This window comes from Cebus imitator, unplaced genomic scaffold, assembly GCF_001604975.1.
Source record: "Cebus imitator isolate Cc_AM_T3 unplaced genomic scaffold, Cebus_imitator-1.0 Scaffold695, whole genome shotgun sequence".
In the NCBI taxonomy this organism is placed as follows: domain Eukaryota; kingdom Metazoa; phylum Chordata; class Mammalia; order Primates; family Cebidae; genus Cebus; species Cebus imitator.
This window is the reverse complement of record NW_016108010.1, coordinates 193,544-208,511: the sequence shown is the minus strand read 5'-3', so window position 1 is coordinate 208,511 and position 14,968 is coordinate 193,544. Positions and strand designations below refer to the sequence as shown.

General features: G+C 33.8%; 1 protein-coding gene across 3 annotated transcripts in view; it reads left to right on the top strand.

The window, feature by feature from the left end:
• The window catches only part of CEP290 (centrosomal protein 290), a 90,031-nt gene that overhangs the window by 51,275 nt on the left and 23,788 nt on the right, over positions 1 to 14,968 (top strand). For all 3 annotated transcript variants that reach the window (XM_037734966.1, XM_037734967.1, XM_037734968.1), the window contains 9 exons: positions 305 to 571; positions 1,382 to 1,489; positions 2,145 to 2,344; positions 4,956 to 5,169; positions 6,145 to 6,282; positions 7,743 to 7,964; positions 8,307 to 8,429; positions 13,762 to 13,907; positions 14,237 to 14,392. In XM_037734966.1, the coding sequence (XP_037590894.1) occupies positions 305 to 571; positions 1,382 to 1,489; positions 2,145 to 2,344; positions 4,956 to 5,169; positions 6,145 to 6,282; positions 7,743 to 7,964; positions 8,307 to 8,429; positions 13,762 to 13,907; positions 14,237 to 14,392 (1,574 nt within the window). The remainder of the gene's footprint in view (positions 1 to 304; positions 572 to 1,381; positions 1,490 to 2,144; positions 2,345 to 4,955; positions 5,170 to 6,144; positions 6,283 to 7,742; positions 7,965 to 8,306; positions 8,430 to 13,761; positions 13,908 to 14,236; positions 14,393 to 14,968) is intronic.

Here is a 14,968-nt window from a genome sequence, read left to right as displayed (position 1 = left end):
CCGCCTCGGCCTCCCAAAGTGCTGGGATTACAGGCGTGAGCCACCGTGCCCGGCCCATTAATTAAATTTTATTTTTGTCATAACAATGAAGTTTCTAACATGTAATACTCTTATAAACAAACTATGTAAATAATTGCTGTCAATTAGAAATATTTTAACCTTATTAAGTATCAAATGGCTATTGTACATATGATGTGAAAAATAAAGTGAAAATTTTTTTGCTAATAACTAATCTGAAATTCAAATGAAGTATTTTAAAGGAAAAAAGATACTTTAATGATTTATTGTGATTTAATCATTGCAGAAGCTAAAAGAGAAAGAATCTGCTTTAAGGTTAGCAGAACAAAATATACTGTCAAGAGACAAAGTAATCAATGAACTGAGGCTTCGATTGCCCGCCACTGCAGAAAGAGAAAAGCTCATAGCTGAGCTAGGCAGAAAAGAGATGGAACCAAAATCTCATCACACATTGAAAATTGCTCATCAAACTATTGCAAATATGCAAGCAAGGTTAAATCAAAAAGAAGAAGTAGTAAAGAAATATCAACATCTTCTAGAGAAAGCCAGAGAGGTATTTTATTATATTATGAATTTGCTGTTTTATTTATTATGTTTTTTTAATCCAGTGCTAAATATTATTTTGCCCTAAAGTGGTAGTTCTTTTCTTGCTTTCAAATGATTCTATTTAAAAATTGTTACTTGCATGTGATTGGATTACACCGCCGTCAGTAAAACTGGCAGTTTGTGTATCTTTCTGTTATACACTGACTAAACCAGGAGTTGTTTTATTTATTATGTTTTTTTAATCCAATGCTAAATATTATTTTGCCCTAAAGTGGTAGTTCTTTTCTTGCTTTCAAATGATTCTATTTAAGAATTGTTACTTGCATGTGATTGGATTACACCTCCGTCAATAAAACTGGCAGTTTGTGTATCTTTCTGCTATACACTGACTAAACCAGCAGTAGTTGTCATGGTAAAATCGTGATTTTGAAAAATATTTTAATTGAGTTTATAGGTGAGGACTGAGGTAATAGGGTGGAATAAAATATGTCACACTGGTAATCAGTAGAAATCAGATTTGTTAGAACTTTGTGGGGAAAAGCTAACATTTTATTTTTTCTAGAAATAAGCTAAAAGATGATAGATACATGTTATTCTAATATTAAGAATATGTTATGAACTGAGGTAGGACTTGTCAACTTGAACATTGTGTGAGGGGACATGCGTACTGGTCTAAATACGTACAAACATAGAGATACCGTTTCTTCCTCATCTCAAAGGAATTTTAGAAGATTTAAAAGAAAATATATAAGGTCTTTAAAATGTGAATTTATTTTAATCACAAGTTAGGATATAGTTTCGATTTTCTGTAAAACAGGAGCAAAGAGAAATTGTGAAGAAACATGAGGAAGACCTTCATATTCTTCATCACAAATTAGAACTACAGGCTGATAGTTCACTAAATAAATTCAAACAAACAGCTTGGGTAAGATTCTAAGAACTTTGTTCTATTCATTATTGATTTTTGAGACCATGTAATTTAAAATTCAGCGCTCTTCTTTTTTGGAATAGAAGTCACCCTACCTTTTTGTTGCCGAAATAATCTTCTGAAAACATGGTTCTGATCATTCTTCTTCCTAGACCCAACTCCTTCTGTACCTCACACAAAGTTATGTTTATACTCTTTAGCCATATGCTCGATCTTCTATGAACCTACCTACCTTTCTTTTCAAATTCTACTCACTGTAAGTTTACCTATAACTAACTGCTTTACATCTCCGAAATTCAGCTCATACTTGCCTCTTTTGATCATTCTGTTTCATATGTGTGAAATGACCTGTCATCTTTTAATGTTCTTTGTGTATCTTTTAATGTTTTTAATGTAATTAGCATGTTTGAGCCTTACCTCATTAATTCAGTTAACATTTATTGATCTCCTGCTACATATAGATACTTTGCTAGCTTTTGTAAATACAAAAAATAAGGTATTTCTTTCCTGTCTTCTTTAAGCCTTCATTGCCTATTAAATCATTAAATTTTAGATACTATATTTTGACATTTAAGGAACCAAATGAAAAATATAGAATTAAGTATGGCATTGAATTATGCATGCCTATTGCTAATATATTCATATTTCATAGGATTTAATGAAAGACTCTCCCACTCCAGTTCCTACCAATAAGCATTTTATTCGTCTGGCTGAGATGGAACAGACAGTAGCAGAACAAGATGACTCTCTCTCCTCACTCTTGGTCAAACTAAAGAAAGTATCACAAGATTTAGAGAGACAAAGAGAAATCACTGAATTAAAAGTAAAAGAATTTGAAAATACCAAATTACGGTAAGTCTCCAAAATGTATTGTAAAAATAGGCAATGGTAATAATGATATAATGAAGATAAACATAAGTGTTTGCTATGCCAGGAACTGTTCTAAGACTTTTATGTATATTGTCTCATTTTTATCCTCAGGACTACTGATTATATATGTTATCATTTTTACCTTTTTCAGAGAGGATATGGCCTCAGGAATGCTTAATAGCATGCCTGGAGAAGATGGGAAAGACATAATTTGAAACTAGTCAGTCTGACTCAAAAGCCAATACAGATTCTTTTCCAGAATCTCATTTTTACCTTCTTTGAGCCTCAGTTTTATCTTATCAATTTATTTATTTATTTATTTTGAGACAAGGTCTGGCTCTATTGTGTAGGCTAGAGTGCAGTGGCACGATCTGGTCTCACTGCAGCCTTGACATCCCAGGCCCAAGCCATCCTCCCATCTCGGCCTCCTGAGTAGCTAGCACTACAGGCAGGTGCCACCACACCTGGCTAGTTTTTTGTATTTTTGTAGAGACAGGGTTTTGCCATGTTGCCCAGGCTGGTCTCAAACTCATGAGCTCAAGTGATCCACCCACTTTGGCCTCCCAAAGCGCTGGGATTACAGGCCTGAGCCACCTCACTCGGCCTCATCATCTTTAAAATGGAAATAACAGTACTTACTCTGGCTTTTTCAGGGTGGTTATATGAAGGTCAAATGATACCATGTATTTAAGTAATTTGAATATTGTAAAATAACATATACAGAGAAAACTTTTGTTTACACACTTATAAGAGTATCTGGAACATAATAGAGATTCTAAACATTGTTCAACCAATTTATCAGAACATAAGATTTTAAACTCAAAATAGGTTTATAGTTAAGTAGTTTCTAATCATTGTAGTATTATCTCTATGGGCGTAAATTAGAAAGTTGAACTATTTGACTTATAATTCCATTTCAGCTCTCAAGGCCCTATTAGAGCCTTTGATTCTTTACTCACTTATTCAAATGCCTCTAACAGAATTAACACTGTTTTTGCTTTGTTAAGGAGCTGCCACTTTTAAGAAATTACTTTCTAAAAGAAGGGAAATTGGCAACAGCGTATGTGTATTTTCAGTCTCTTTTCCTCACTCTATTAAATTTTGTACATGAGATGTTATTTTTGGTCTAGTAAATTTGTTATGTTTTGGAGTATAAAATTATTTGTGTTTTTGCTTCCAATACCAGGGTGTAGAAAATCATGATCTCTTGAAATACCTTATATAATGTATTTATTTTGCCACATGAAATACTTCAATTTATTGTTGTGTACCTTATCATGTCATTTTAGCCCAAAATTGTACTTGTATTCTCTGTGTGCATATTTTGATGTATATTAGGAAATTTCTTAAGTAAAACCTCATATTTTCACAATTTGATGATGACTCTTTAAAGTTAGACTTAAGTTTTGCCAAAACAGCAAGCCTCAAAGAGTTTAACATTTGCTCATTTCTTAACACTATCTCCCTCTCATTAGTCAGAATCTCAGTAGAGATGCAGTATCTGTATGCACAACAATATGTTAATTCAGTTTAACAGACTTAATGCTGAATGAGCAATAGGGTTAATTGAATTAACTAATACCTGTTGACGGTATCTACTTCCATATATGTAATTATAGATATGCTAGTGAATTTGAACCATAAATGAATTAATAATACATGTGATTTCTGTGGAAAGTTATATTCACCTTTTCAATATGTCAATATAGGGCATTAGTTCTCAAATATAGGGGATCAGTTTTTCACCGTTGTCCCTCTTGGTGACATTTGGCAATGTCTAGTGACATTTTTGATTGTCATGGCTAGGGGGTGCTACTGGTATCTAGCTGGATAGAGCCAAAAGATGCTGCTAAACATCCTGTCATGCACAAGACAGCCCCACCAACAACAAAGAATTATCCAGTCAAAAATGTTACCAGTAGTGTGGTTAGGAAACTATCATATAGAGGAAGCAGTCACATTTTGCAAGAGCCGTACTATTTAAAATGCCATTTTGTTCATTCTCTGTATTATTTGACTAAAGCCACAAAATAACTTGGTAAGATTGTTCCCAAAAATATTAGACAGAAACTAGAATAAAAACGTGCTGTTAATAGTAGTTAAGTGAAATAAATAATTATTATTATTATCTGGATTTGGATGTCTGCATCAAGATTTAGATTTTAAGTATACTTAGGATGGAACATTTGCTCTGTGTGAAATTTGTATTAATCATGGTATTAATTGCAGCAGCCAGTCTATTAATTACATATGTTTGGCAAGGTGTGGTGGCTCACACCTGTAATCCCAGCAGTTTGGGATGCCAAAACGAGCTTATCACCTGAGGTCATGAGTTCAAGACTGGCGTGTCCAACATAGTGCAACCCCATCTCTACTAAAAATACAAAAATTAGCTGCGCCTGATGACGTACCCCAGTAGTCCCAGTTACTCAGGAGGCTGAGGCAGGGGAATCACTTGAACCTGGGAGGTGGAGGTTGCAATGAACTGAGATCGCGCCAACTTGAGAACTGCACTCCAGGTTGGGAGACAGAGACTCCATCTCAAAAAAATAAAAAGTTAAAAAAAAACCCCACATATGCTTATTTACATTAGGCTCCAAGAAAACCATGAGGAAGAAGTGAAAAAAGTAAAAGCAGAACTAGAGGATTTAAGGTATCTCCTGGCCCAGTCACAAAAGGAGTCACAGTGTTTAAAATCTGACCTTCAGGCTCAAAAAGAAGCAAATTCAAGAGCTCCAACAACTACAATGAGAAATCTAGTAGAACGGCTAAAGAGCCAATTAGCCTTGAAAGAGAAACAACAGAAAGTAAGTAACAACAGAAAATTAACAAGATTTAGGAAAAATTTGTGGTCGATTGCTTTTAGAGAAGATTTGTAAATTTGTAAAAGATGGTAGCATAAATCTCTGTTGTAATAAAATGTATGAACTTTTATCTTATGCTGTTAAACAGAGTCTTTCAGACAATTCTGTTAAATGGCCTTGTTAAGTGCTGTTTTTCAGGGCAAATATAGTTCAATTTATCTTTTTATGTTGTCATCAATCTGATTTGTGTATTATCTATGTGAAGTGGGGAAAAATCTTAATGTACATTATAGAAATATACATATATACATTACACTGTCTTTTTTCTACTGAGATTTTGTGCTAGCATTTTTAACAAATGAGCAATTTTGAACAATTTGAGGGATTGAGAGGGAGATACGGTAACGAGGAAAAGGAGAGATGAAAAAAAGTGGTCATAGGATGGTTTTGTGGGATGGAGGTGGTCAGTGTACTCTCTGATTCGTTAGGTTTTAAAACATTTATATCAGATTTGATATATTCAAATTGTTTTAGAAGTTGCTGCTGTTTTTCTGTGCTAGCTCATGAAATTTATGCATAAACTTTAAGCCTTTCTTAGTCCTTTCTTTGTCTACCGAAATTCAGTTAATTTCATATGGGAGGATGTACTAAGTGACTAATTTAAATATCTAAACTTGGATATTTGAAAACAAAACATCTGATTTTTGTAATACAAACTACTTGATTTAATGCTGAGTTCTCAAAAGCATTATTAAGATTTTGAACGTTCACATTCAATGTGGAAAGAATTGAGTATAATTACAAAAGATTCATTTGAAAAAGTTGAGTTGTTAATTTGCAAAATATGTTCTGTTAAACTCATAGTATTTTAGGAAAATAGTAGGAAGTAATAAAGCTTGTTTATTTTTTTGTATCATATATTGTGCATATAAAATGTCAATTTTCCTTAAAAAATTATATTGTTTTTATAATTTTTAGGCACTTAGTCGGGCACTTTTAGAACTCCGGGCAGAAATGACAGCAGCTGCTGAAGAACGTATTATTTCTGCAACTTCTCAAAAAGAGGCCCATCTCAATGTTCAACAAATTGTTGATCGACATACTAGAGAGCTAAAGGTGAACATCAATGTGTTAATGTAACAGAAATTCTGATAATTCCTATTGGAAGAGAATTCACTTTGATACATAGTAATTTTGCTGATGAGTAGGGAATTTATAATGCACTATTGGTGGACAGTCATCAACACACACATGCATTTTTGAACAATAAGTATCTTTATGGTATTCATGGAATGATTCTTGGGGATTAGGAAAGGATAGAACATTATGAACTACTCTTTCTAATGGCGTTAAATTTAAGAAATATTTACCTAGGATTTTTTTTTTTTTTTTTTTTTTTTTTTTTTTTGAGATGGAGTTTCGCTCTTGTTACCCAGGCTGGAGTGCAATGGCGCGATCTCGGCTCACCGCAACCTCCGCCTCCTGGGTTCAGGCAATTCTCCTGCCTCAACCTCCTGAGTAGCTGGGACTACAGGCACGCGCCACCATGCCCAGCTAATTTTTTGTAGTTTTAGTAGAGACGGGGTTTCACCATGTTGACCAGGATGGTCTTGATCTCTTGACTTTGTGATCCACCCACCTTGGCCTCCCAAAGTTCTGGGATTACAGGCTTGAGCCACCGCGCCCGGCCTACCTAGGATTTTTTAAAGACTTTATTATTTTCTTAGAGCAATGTTAGGTTCACAGCAAAATTGAGAGGAAGGTTAAGAGATTTTCCATGTGTCCCCTGCTCCCCAGAGTGGTGCATTTGTTACAATTGATGAACCTATATTGATACATCATAATCACCCAGAATGCAAGTTTACCTCTGTTTTAGCTCTTGGTATTTTACACTCTGTGTGTTTAGACGAATGTATAGTGATGTGTATCCATTGTTGTAGTTTCACAGAGGGTATTTTCACTGCCCTAAAAATAAATCTTCTGTGCCTCTCCTCTTCATTCCCCCCTCCCCACCTCACCAAGCCCCTGGCAACCAGTGATCTTTTTACTGTCTTCATAGTTTCACCTTTTCCAGAATATCTTATAGAGTATCCCCATCATTCGCACCATAGGACAACTAGCAACTGCTTTCTGGTGGCATACATAGTGTCTAGTATTGTGAGTTACTCTTTTATGTCTTATTTCCGTAAAAGACTCTTATGTCTTATTTCTATAAAGATTCAAGTCAGATATTTGTTTTATACTACTCTTATGCTTCATAGTGTTTCAAACATTGCCATTTATATTGTTATATGCTTGTTTATTTAATTAATTCAGCCAAAATGAAACATGCATATTTGATAAAATTTTCTTTGTGGGTGTTCATTGAAGATAAATTGGTTTATACTAGTTTTACATTTTTTTCCTCAAGGTAGACTTGACAACATGAAAAAATACATGTAGTTTGCATTTTTTCCCGCTTGTATACTTAAAAATTCAGACTGAAATTTTTTTATAGTGGTATATTTTCTGTTTTTTGTTGCTTTTATCATTGATAGTTGATGAAGAATCTTCTTTTGTCTTTTTTTTCTTATTAGTCACAAGTTGAAGATTTAAATGAAAATCTTTTAAAATTGAAAGAAGCACTTAAAGCAAGTAAAAATAAAGAAAACTCACTAACTGATAATTTGAATGACTTGAATAATGAACTGCAAAAGAAACAAAAAGCCTATAATAAAATACTTCGAGAGAAGGATGAAATTGATCAAGAGAATGATGAACTGAAAAGGCAAATTAAAAGACTAACCAATGGATTACAGGTGATTCTATGTTTAACTCTGATTACATCTGATTTACAATATAGAGGCAGTAGCTTATTTCCACTTTATAATTTTTTCTGTGCTATTTGTTAAAACTGACTTTCAAAACACTTTGATTAATGTAATTTCTTTGGTGACTTCTATTGTGTTTATAGTTCTAGAGTAGCTTATTTTATTAAAATTCAGAAGCAGCTACCAGATTATCTTATGTAAGAAAAATGTCATTTAGAAAGTATGGTCAGTGATAGCTTCAGGAAGTGTCTATTATATAATTGAAATATTTTCTGTCTATTTTGTTTCATATTTATTTGTAAAAATACAAAAATACATTTTATTTTTTAGGGCAAACCCCTGATAGATAATAAACAACGTGTAATTGAAGAACTCCAAAGAAAAGTTAAAAAACTAGAAAGCCAATTAGAAAGAAAGGTGGATGAAGCAGACCTAAAACCTATGAAAGAAAAGGTATGTGAAGAAACCTACAGACTAATATGCTTAAGGGAGTGACAGAGTAAGTTAAATATATAGTTGATTAACATTAGTATACTGCCTTAATTTGAGGATTTGGCTGTATTAATTCTGCATTTTGAGGACTATAAGTAGTATTAGATAACGTAGTGAAGTATAAAACAAGTTTCTGTTCTGTAGAAATTTACAGTCTACTTGAGGAGACACCTGTAATGTAACTCTTATTTGGAAATTACTACATCAATTCCATTCATCTTTTTTACATTAGAGTACCTCTAAGGTACTTACATATTCACATCTTACATATTCAACTGTGTATCATTTCTCCCCAAAGTAATCATTTACACAGGTTGGTGTTTTTCACTTTTGGAACAGAAAGATAGGCATTTTAAGACCTCAGCTTGAACCCAGATATGTCCTTTTTATCCTTCAGGAGACTAGGCTCTTATTTCTGATAGCAAAGTGATTTGGAATATATTCAGTATTTGCAGTAATAATCAGTAACCAATCTGCTCATAGATTAACTCTGGGAGAAATTTCTTAAAATTTTATAGGTCATAGTCAACTGTTTTGTAATAAAAATTACTGATTGAAATAATCAACCATTCAATAAACTAAAATAGGCTAAAATGTATGTAATTAAATTTGTTATAGACAATAAATTGGAGATAACTTGGTAAGATTCAAAATACCAAAAGTGAACTGGGAAATGTTGGTGTTAGTAGTAATATTTACCCTTGAAGAAAATCAGTATGGAATAGCTATGGTTAGGAAAAGTTTTTATTATAAAATTTACCCAGAAAATATTCAATATCTATAAAATAATTTCAATAACATGAAAATGGAAAAGAAAATTCTGTCTTTAAAGGCATTAAATAGAAGATATGTAATGGAATTCAAATGTTTTAATAGAGTATAATACTCCAGAATTTATTTTCTATAAAAATTCGTTAATGTCAGTGTAATTTTGATGACACTATTTGCATGGAGTCACAACGTGCTTGCTGTCAGAAGCTTTGCTGGTGAAAACTGTAAGATCAAAATGTCCTTACTCTTTCGGATTTCCATCTTTGCTAACCCTCTAATTAGGGATAGGCCTAATCTTATCCTTAAATGGGGATATGTTAGAAACTGGTATGTTTGTTCCTAACTGGTATGTTTCTATACCAGTTTTTAATCTGATTTCTGTCAGAATGCTTTACAAGCCTTGTGGCTTTGCGTGGACTCTTCTATGCTTCAGGTTATTTGGCTTATTTATTCAGTTTATCCCTCCTTAAAGTGGGAATAATAATATCTGTATTGACAATTTCTCAAGATTATTTTACAATAAAATGAAATGATATGCAGAAGTCTTTTGTAAGCCATCACATCAATAATAGTATAAGGTATTGCTACTAACTGGAAAGAGAATACAGGGGTCAATGCCCGATATTAAAATTAGTATTCAAGAATCTAGTGAGAACATTTTTTCAGATTCTTTAGTGGTTGAGCATTTCTAATTTATACTAAAGAAATACTTTCATATTGTTCAGAAATTTTAGTACTTTTTTCTCTGTAAACAGCATTTGTAGTCTACTTATGTAACAAAACCCACCCCTGGGCCTTGAATTTCTTTCTCCATAGCATTTATTACTATCTTAACATACTAGACATTTACTTGTCTGTATGTTCATCTTTTGTTTTTTCTTATTAGACCATCAGCTTTGATGGCAGGAACTTTGCCTGTTATTACTTATTGTTGTATTCCCAGCACCTAGAACAATCCCTGGCACATGGTAGATGCTCTGTATTTGTTGAATGAATGTAAATTTTTAAATGTTATAATAGTATTATTCTGAAATCCATACATATGAAGCTTTTGGTGCAGAAAACATGAAAAGAGAACTACTCTCCTATCATCCAATCTTTTCCCCTCTTCCCCTTCAGTCTAGAACATACTTGTTTTGGAAAAAGTGCTCAAACCATGTGTTTCTCCTGTCCTCAAACCATAACAACAGTCAGTGCAAAAGACTTCTCTGATCCCAAAATATGTGGGGATTCCTCTGCATCAGCAAGCAAGCAGTCGGTTTGGCAGCAGACACCAAGTGGGTGTCATCTAGTTCAATTCACTATCTGCCTGGAGATAGTGTCAGATCCCATAGAGATCTTGTTTCAGATCCAGTTCCAAGTCAGGCCTCCATGACTTCTGGAGTTCTCACACGCTAGCCCCCAGCTTTGGGTTTAATTTGCTGGAGTGGCCCACAGAACTCAGGGAAACATTTACTTACATTTACCAGTTTATAATAAAGGTTATTACAATGGATAGAGGTTAAGAGATGTATAAGGAGAGATATGGGGGAAGGGATATGGAACTTCCATACCCTTCTGGGGTGCCACCCTCCTCTAGGAACCTCCACATGTTCAGTTCTCCAGAAGCTTTCTGAGCCCAGTCCTCTTGGGTTTTTAGGGAAGCTTCAAGACATCAGTATTTCTTCTCCCTAGGATATGGGGCAGAACCCCCTTGTATTATGGTTTTATGACCCACATTCAGAAAAACAGGGGACGATTACCTGCCTTAGGGCAGGTGAAAGAAGGGCAGGAGAAGGTCAGAGACACTCTTTTTTCTTAGGTCTGCTCCAGAGGCCCAACACACTCAATATTATAACTAAAGATGATGATAAGTGCTTTGGGAGTTATAAGCCAGTAACCACTAACCAAAGCCTATATGTTATAACACCACAATACTCACAGTACTATTCACCTTTGTTGTTTTTCTACTTATTTTTCAATTGTTTTTTCAGTCTTGCTTCCCTTAATCTTAATTTAGCAGGTAATGCCAGGTGGGATAGAATTGTCAAAACCCAATAAAGTGCTGGGTGCTGCAGGATTATTTAATTACATAGCTGCTGTACTCCCAGAAATGTAAATACCAGTATGGGAGTACAGAAAAATTCTTGTACATATTTCAGAAAAAATGAAATTAATAACTATCAACCACATAGTGAAGTTTTTACTTTTTTTTTTTTTTTTTTTTTTTTTTTGGGGTTTTTTTTTTTTTTTTTTTTTTTTTTTTTGAGATGGAGGTTTGCTCTTGTCACCCAGGCTGTAGTGCAGTGGCGTAATCTCGATCTTGGCTAACTGCAACCTCCGACTCCCTGATTCAAGCGATTCTCCTGTATCAGCCTCCCGAGTAGCTAGGATTACAGGTGTCTGCCACCATGCCCGGCTAATTTTTATATTTTTTGTAAAGACGGGGTTTCACCATGTTGATTAGTCTCGTCTCAAACTCCTGACCTCAGGTGATCTGCTGGCCTTGGCCTCCCAAAGTGCTGGATTACAGGCGTGAGCCACCATGCCCAGCCTGAAGTTTTTATATTTTTTAAAGGGCACTTATTAGCCAAATTAAATAAGGTAAAAAAATTGATTAGTATTAGAGAAAAGAATTGGAGAATATTGTTCTCCATTATTTGAGAAGATCATTTTGATAAGACAACTAATTTTAGTTGAGAATTTGGCTTTATTTCTTATTTTTTAATTTTTTTGAAACGATATCTTACTATGTTGCCCTGGCTGGTCTTGAACTCTGGGCTCAAACAGTCTTCCTGCCTTGGCCTCCCAAAGTGCTGGGATTACAAGCATGAGCCATCGCACTGGGAATTTGACTTTAAACCATGGTTCTCAACACTTTCAAGTTCACACATTCTCTTTAATCAAAAATATAATGTTTCATAATGTCCTGTTGACTGTTACAATTGAAATTCAGTTAATATAAACTCTACCTACTTATGTAATTTCAAAAATATCATTGTGAATGTCCTAAATGAAATATATACTGGGAACATAAAAAGAATATTCATATTTCAACATGTAAATGCTTTGACATGACTGCGTTGGAAAATATGATTAATTAATCATGGTTTGCATCTTCATTAATGTGAATTCAAAGCTACAAATGTAGACTGACACAAATGTGTTCTGTTGGCAACTCATGGGTCATGATGGTATTGCCATTTGTAATTTGATTTCCAAAATGGTAAACAAATTGTTGGTATAGTTCTCAGCAAAACAATGTCTATAATCTTACTTTTTATGAGACCGTTGTATTCCTAGAAAACTTAGTATATAGTAAAACCATTAAAACATTACGTAATGTGTGAGTTGGAGATAAATTCTTAGCTCAGACTATTGTAAGCAGAATTTTTTTGCCATATGAATATCCAGTGGAACATTTGAAAGTTGTTCAGTGCATAGGACTATTCTGCTTTGGATAGGCTTTCTTTGGCTCCTTTATCATAGATATAATAAACCATGACACTTACCTCTTGAAATGCCATAATTCCTTTCCATTTCATTTTTTTTTTTTAGCGCTTACAACTAGCTAACTTACTACAAAATAGATTTAGATTCGTTTCTTGTTTTATTATCTGCAGTTTGCTCCCTTCTCCCCAATCCACCTAACCAACTAGCATCAACTAGATAGTAAGATTCGTGAAGATACGGTTTTTTATCTTATTTAGTCATTGCTTCTGTTCCTGGTACCAAGAGTAGTACTTGGCACGTGGTTAGCACTAAACAGATATCTGTCATTATGAGTGAAGTAATGTGCATTGAAGACTTGAAGGGGCTCTGATGGTAGGAAATTGTCATGGGATAACAGATGAGGTTGGTCATTTGTACAGAGGATTCTTGTTAGAAGCTTAGTATAGTCATGATTGTATTAGAATCTTCATTTAAAGACTCCTTAAGGGTATTGGCATTAGTCAGAACTGTCTCCCAGAATTTTATTTGTCTTGTGATAGAATAAACCATAATTAGCCTAAAGAGCAGTTTTCCTAATAGCTTGGTATGCCTGAAGATTCTAGGCATTATACAGGTTGAATATCTCTGATCCCAAAATCTGAAATCTGAAATGCTGCAAGATACAAAATTTTTTGAGCACCAACATGATGTCACAAGTAGAAAATTCTTAAGTGACCTCAGATGATGAGTTGCAGTCAGAACACAGTCAAAACTTTGTTTCATGTACAAAATCATTAAAAATATTGTATAATACTACCTCCAAGCTATGTGTAGAAAGTGTATATGAAACATAAGAGAATTCTGAGTTTGGACTTGGGACCCATCCCTAAAATATCTCAGTATGTATATGCAGATATTCCAGAAATTTTTTTAAAAAATCTGAATTTCAAAACACTGCTGGTCCCAAGCATTTCAAAATGAACATATTTACAAATATTCTCTAGGAAATAGCAGTTTACAATTTTTCTTGGAAAATTGTAATTGATAAATCTTAAAGAAAAGTTAAAATAATAATTGTTAACTTTCCTACTTCCTTTGTTTTTGTTTACAGAACGCTAAAGAAGAATTAATTAGGTGGGAAGAAGGTAAAAAATGGCAAGCCAAAATAGAAGGAATTCGAAACAAGTTAAAAGAGAAAGAGGGAGAAGTCTATACTTTAACAAAGCAGTTGAATACTTTGAAGGATCTTTTTGCTAAGTGAGTTTGAATATCATTATAAAACTGGTTATATGTGTAAAATTCTTTAATGACCTGGAAATTATGTAGCTTTATCATAGTTGATAATATGAGAAATGGTCTAGTTTAAATGATCATTTATTATCTATGATTTACTTTTTATTTTCTTTAAAATGTGTTTTAAATATATTTTAACAATTATAAATGGATTTTCCTGTGATTTTGTTATAAATTAGCTTCTGACAAACACAGGATGATATAATTTTTATATGTTGATTTGGTAATGAGTGCGCAATTGAAAAGCCAAACACTGAACGGTATGTTTCATGATTCTATATTAAATTCCACAGAGCTGATAAAGAGAAACTTACTTTGCAGAGGAAACTAAAAACAACTGGCATGACTGTTGATCAAGTTTTGGGAGTACGAGCTTTGGAGTCAGAAAAGGAATTGGAAGAATTAAAAAAGAGAAATCTTGACTTAGAAAATGACATACTGTATATGAGGTAAGCTATTATGTGGAAATGTGCTACCCATTATAATGAAGAAAAACTGGTTGACCCGTAGAAATTGAAATAAATGTATGTTGTCTTAAGTTTGGGTTATGTTGTCTTTTCCCATGTGAATTGAGCTATTTCTGGTTCTTTGTATGACACATAATTTTGGATTGTATTTTTGACCTTTTGAATATTATATTGTGAGACTCTCGTTCTTGTTTAAATTCTATGGAAAAATGTAGATATTTTTGTTTCAGCATGCAATTGGTCTAATTAGGTTAAGGCCACAAGTTCCAACCTCATGTCTGTGGGCTGTGGTTTTAATATTAGCTGCGTTTTCAACTAATATTAAAGCCTTTACAATACTCTTCATATCTGTCCTGCCTGTATACCTCTCAATTAATGGTCCGGTATGTGGGCTAGGTACCATTAGTTCAGTTCTGAGAAACTGGTATTCTCATTAGGATAGATCCTTACATGTACAGCTCAAGAGTGAGCCCGGAAGTTCATAAGCGCCTCTGTTTCTGCCATCTCTCTGATACTTTGTTTCCCTAGGGATTTCCATTTGTGTCTTTAGTTAACCAC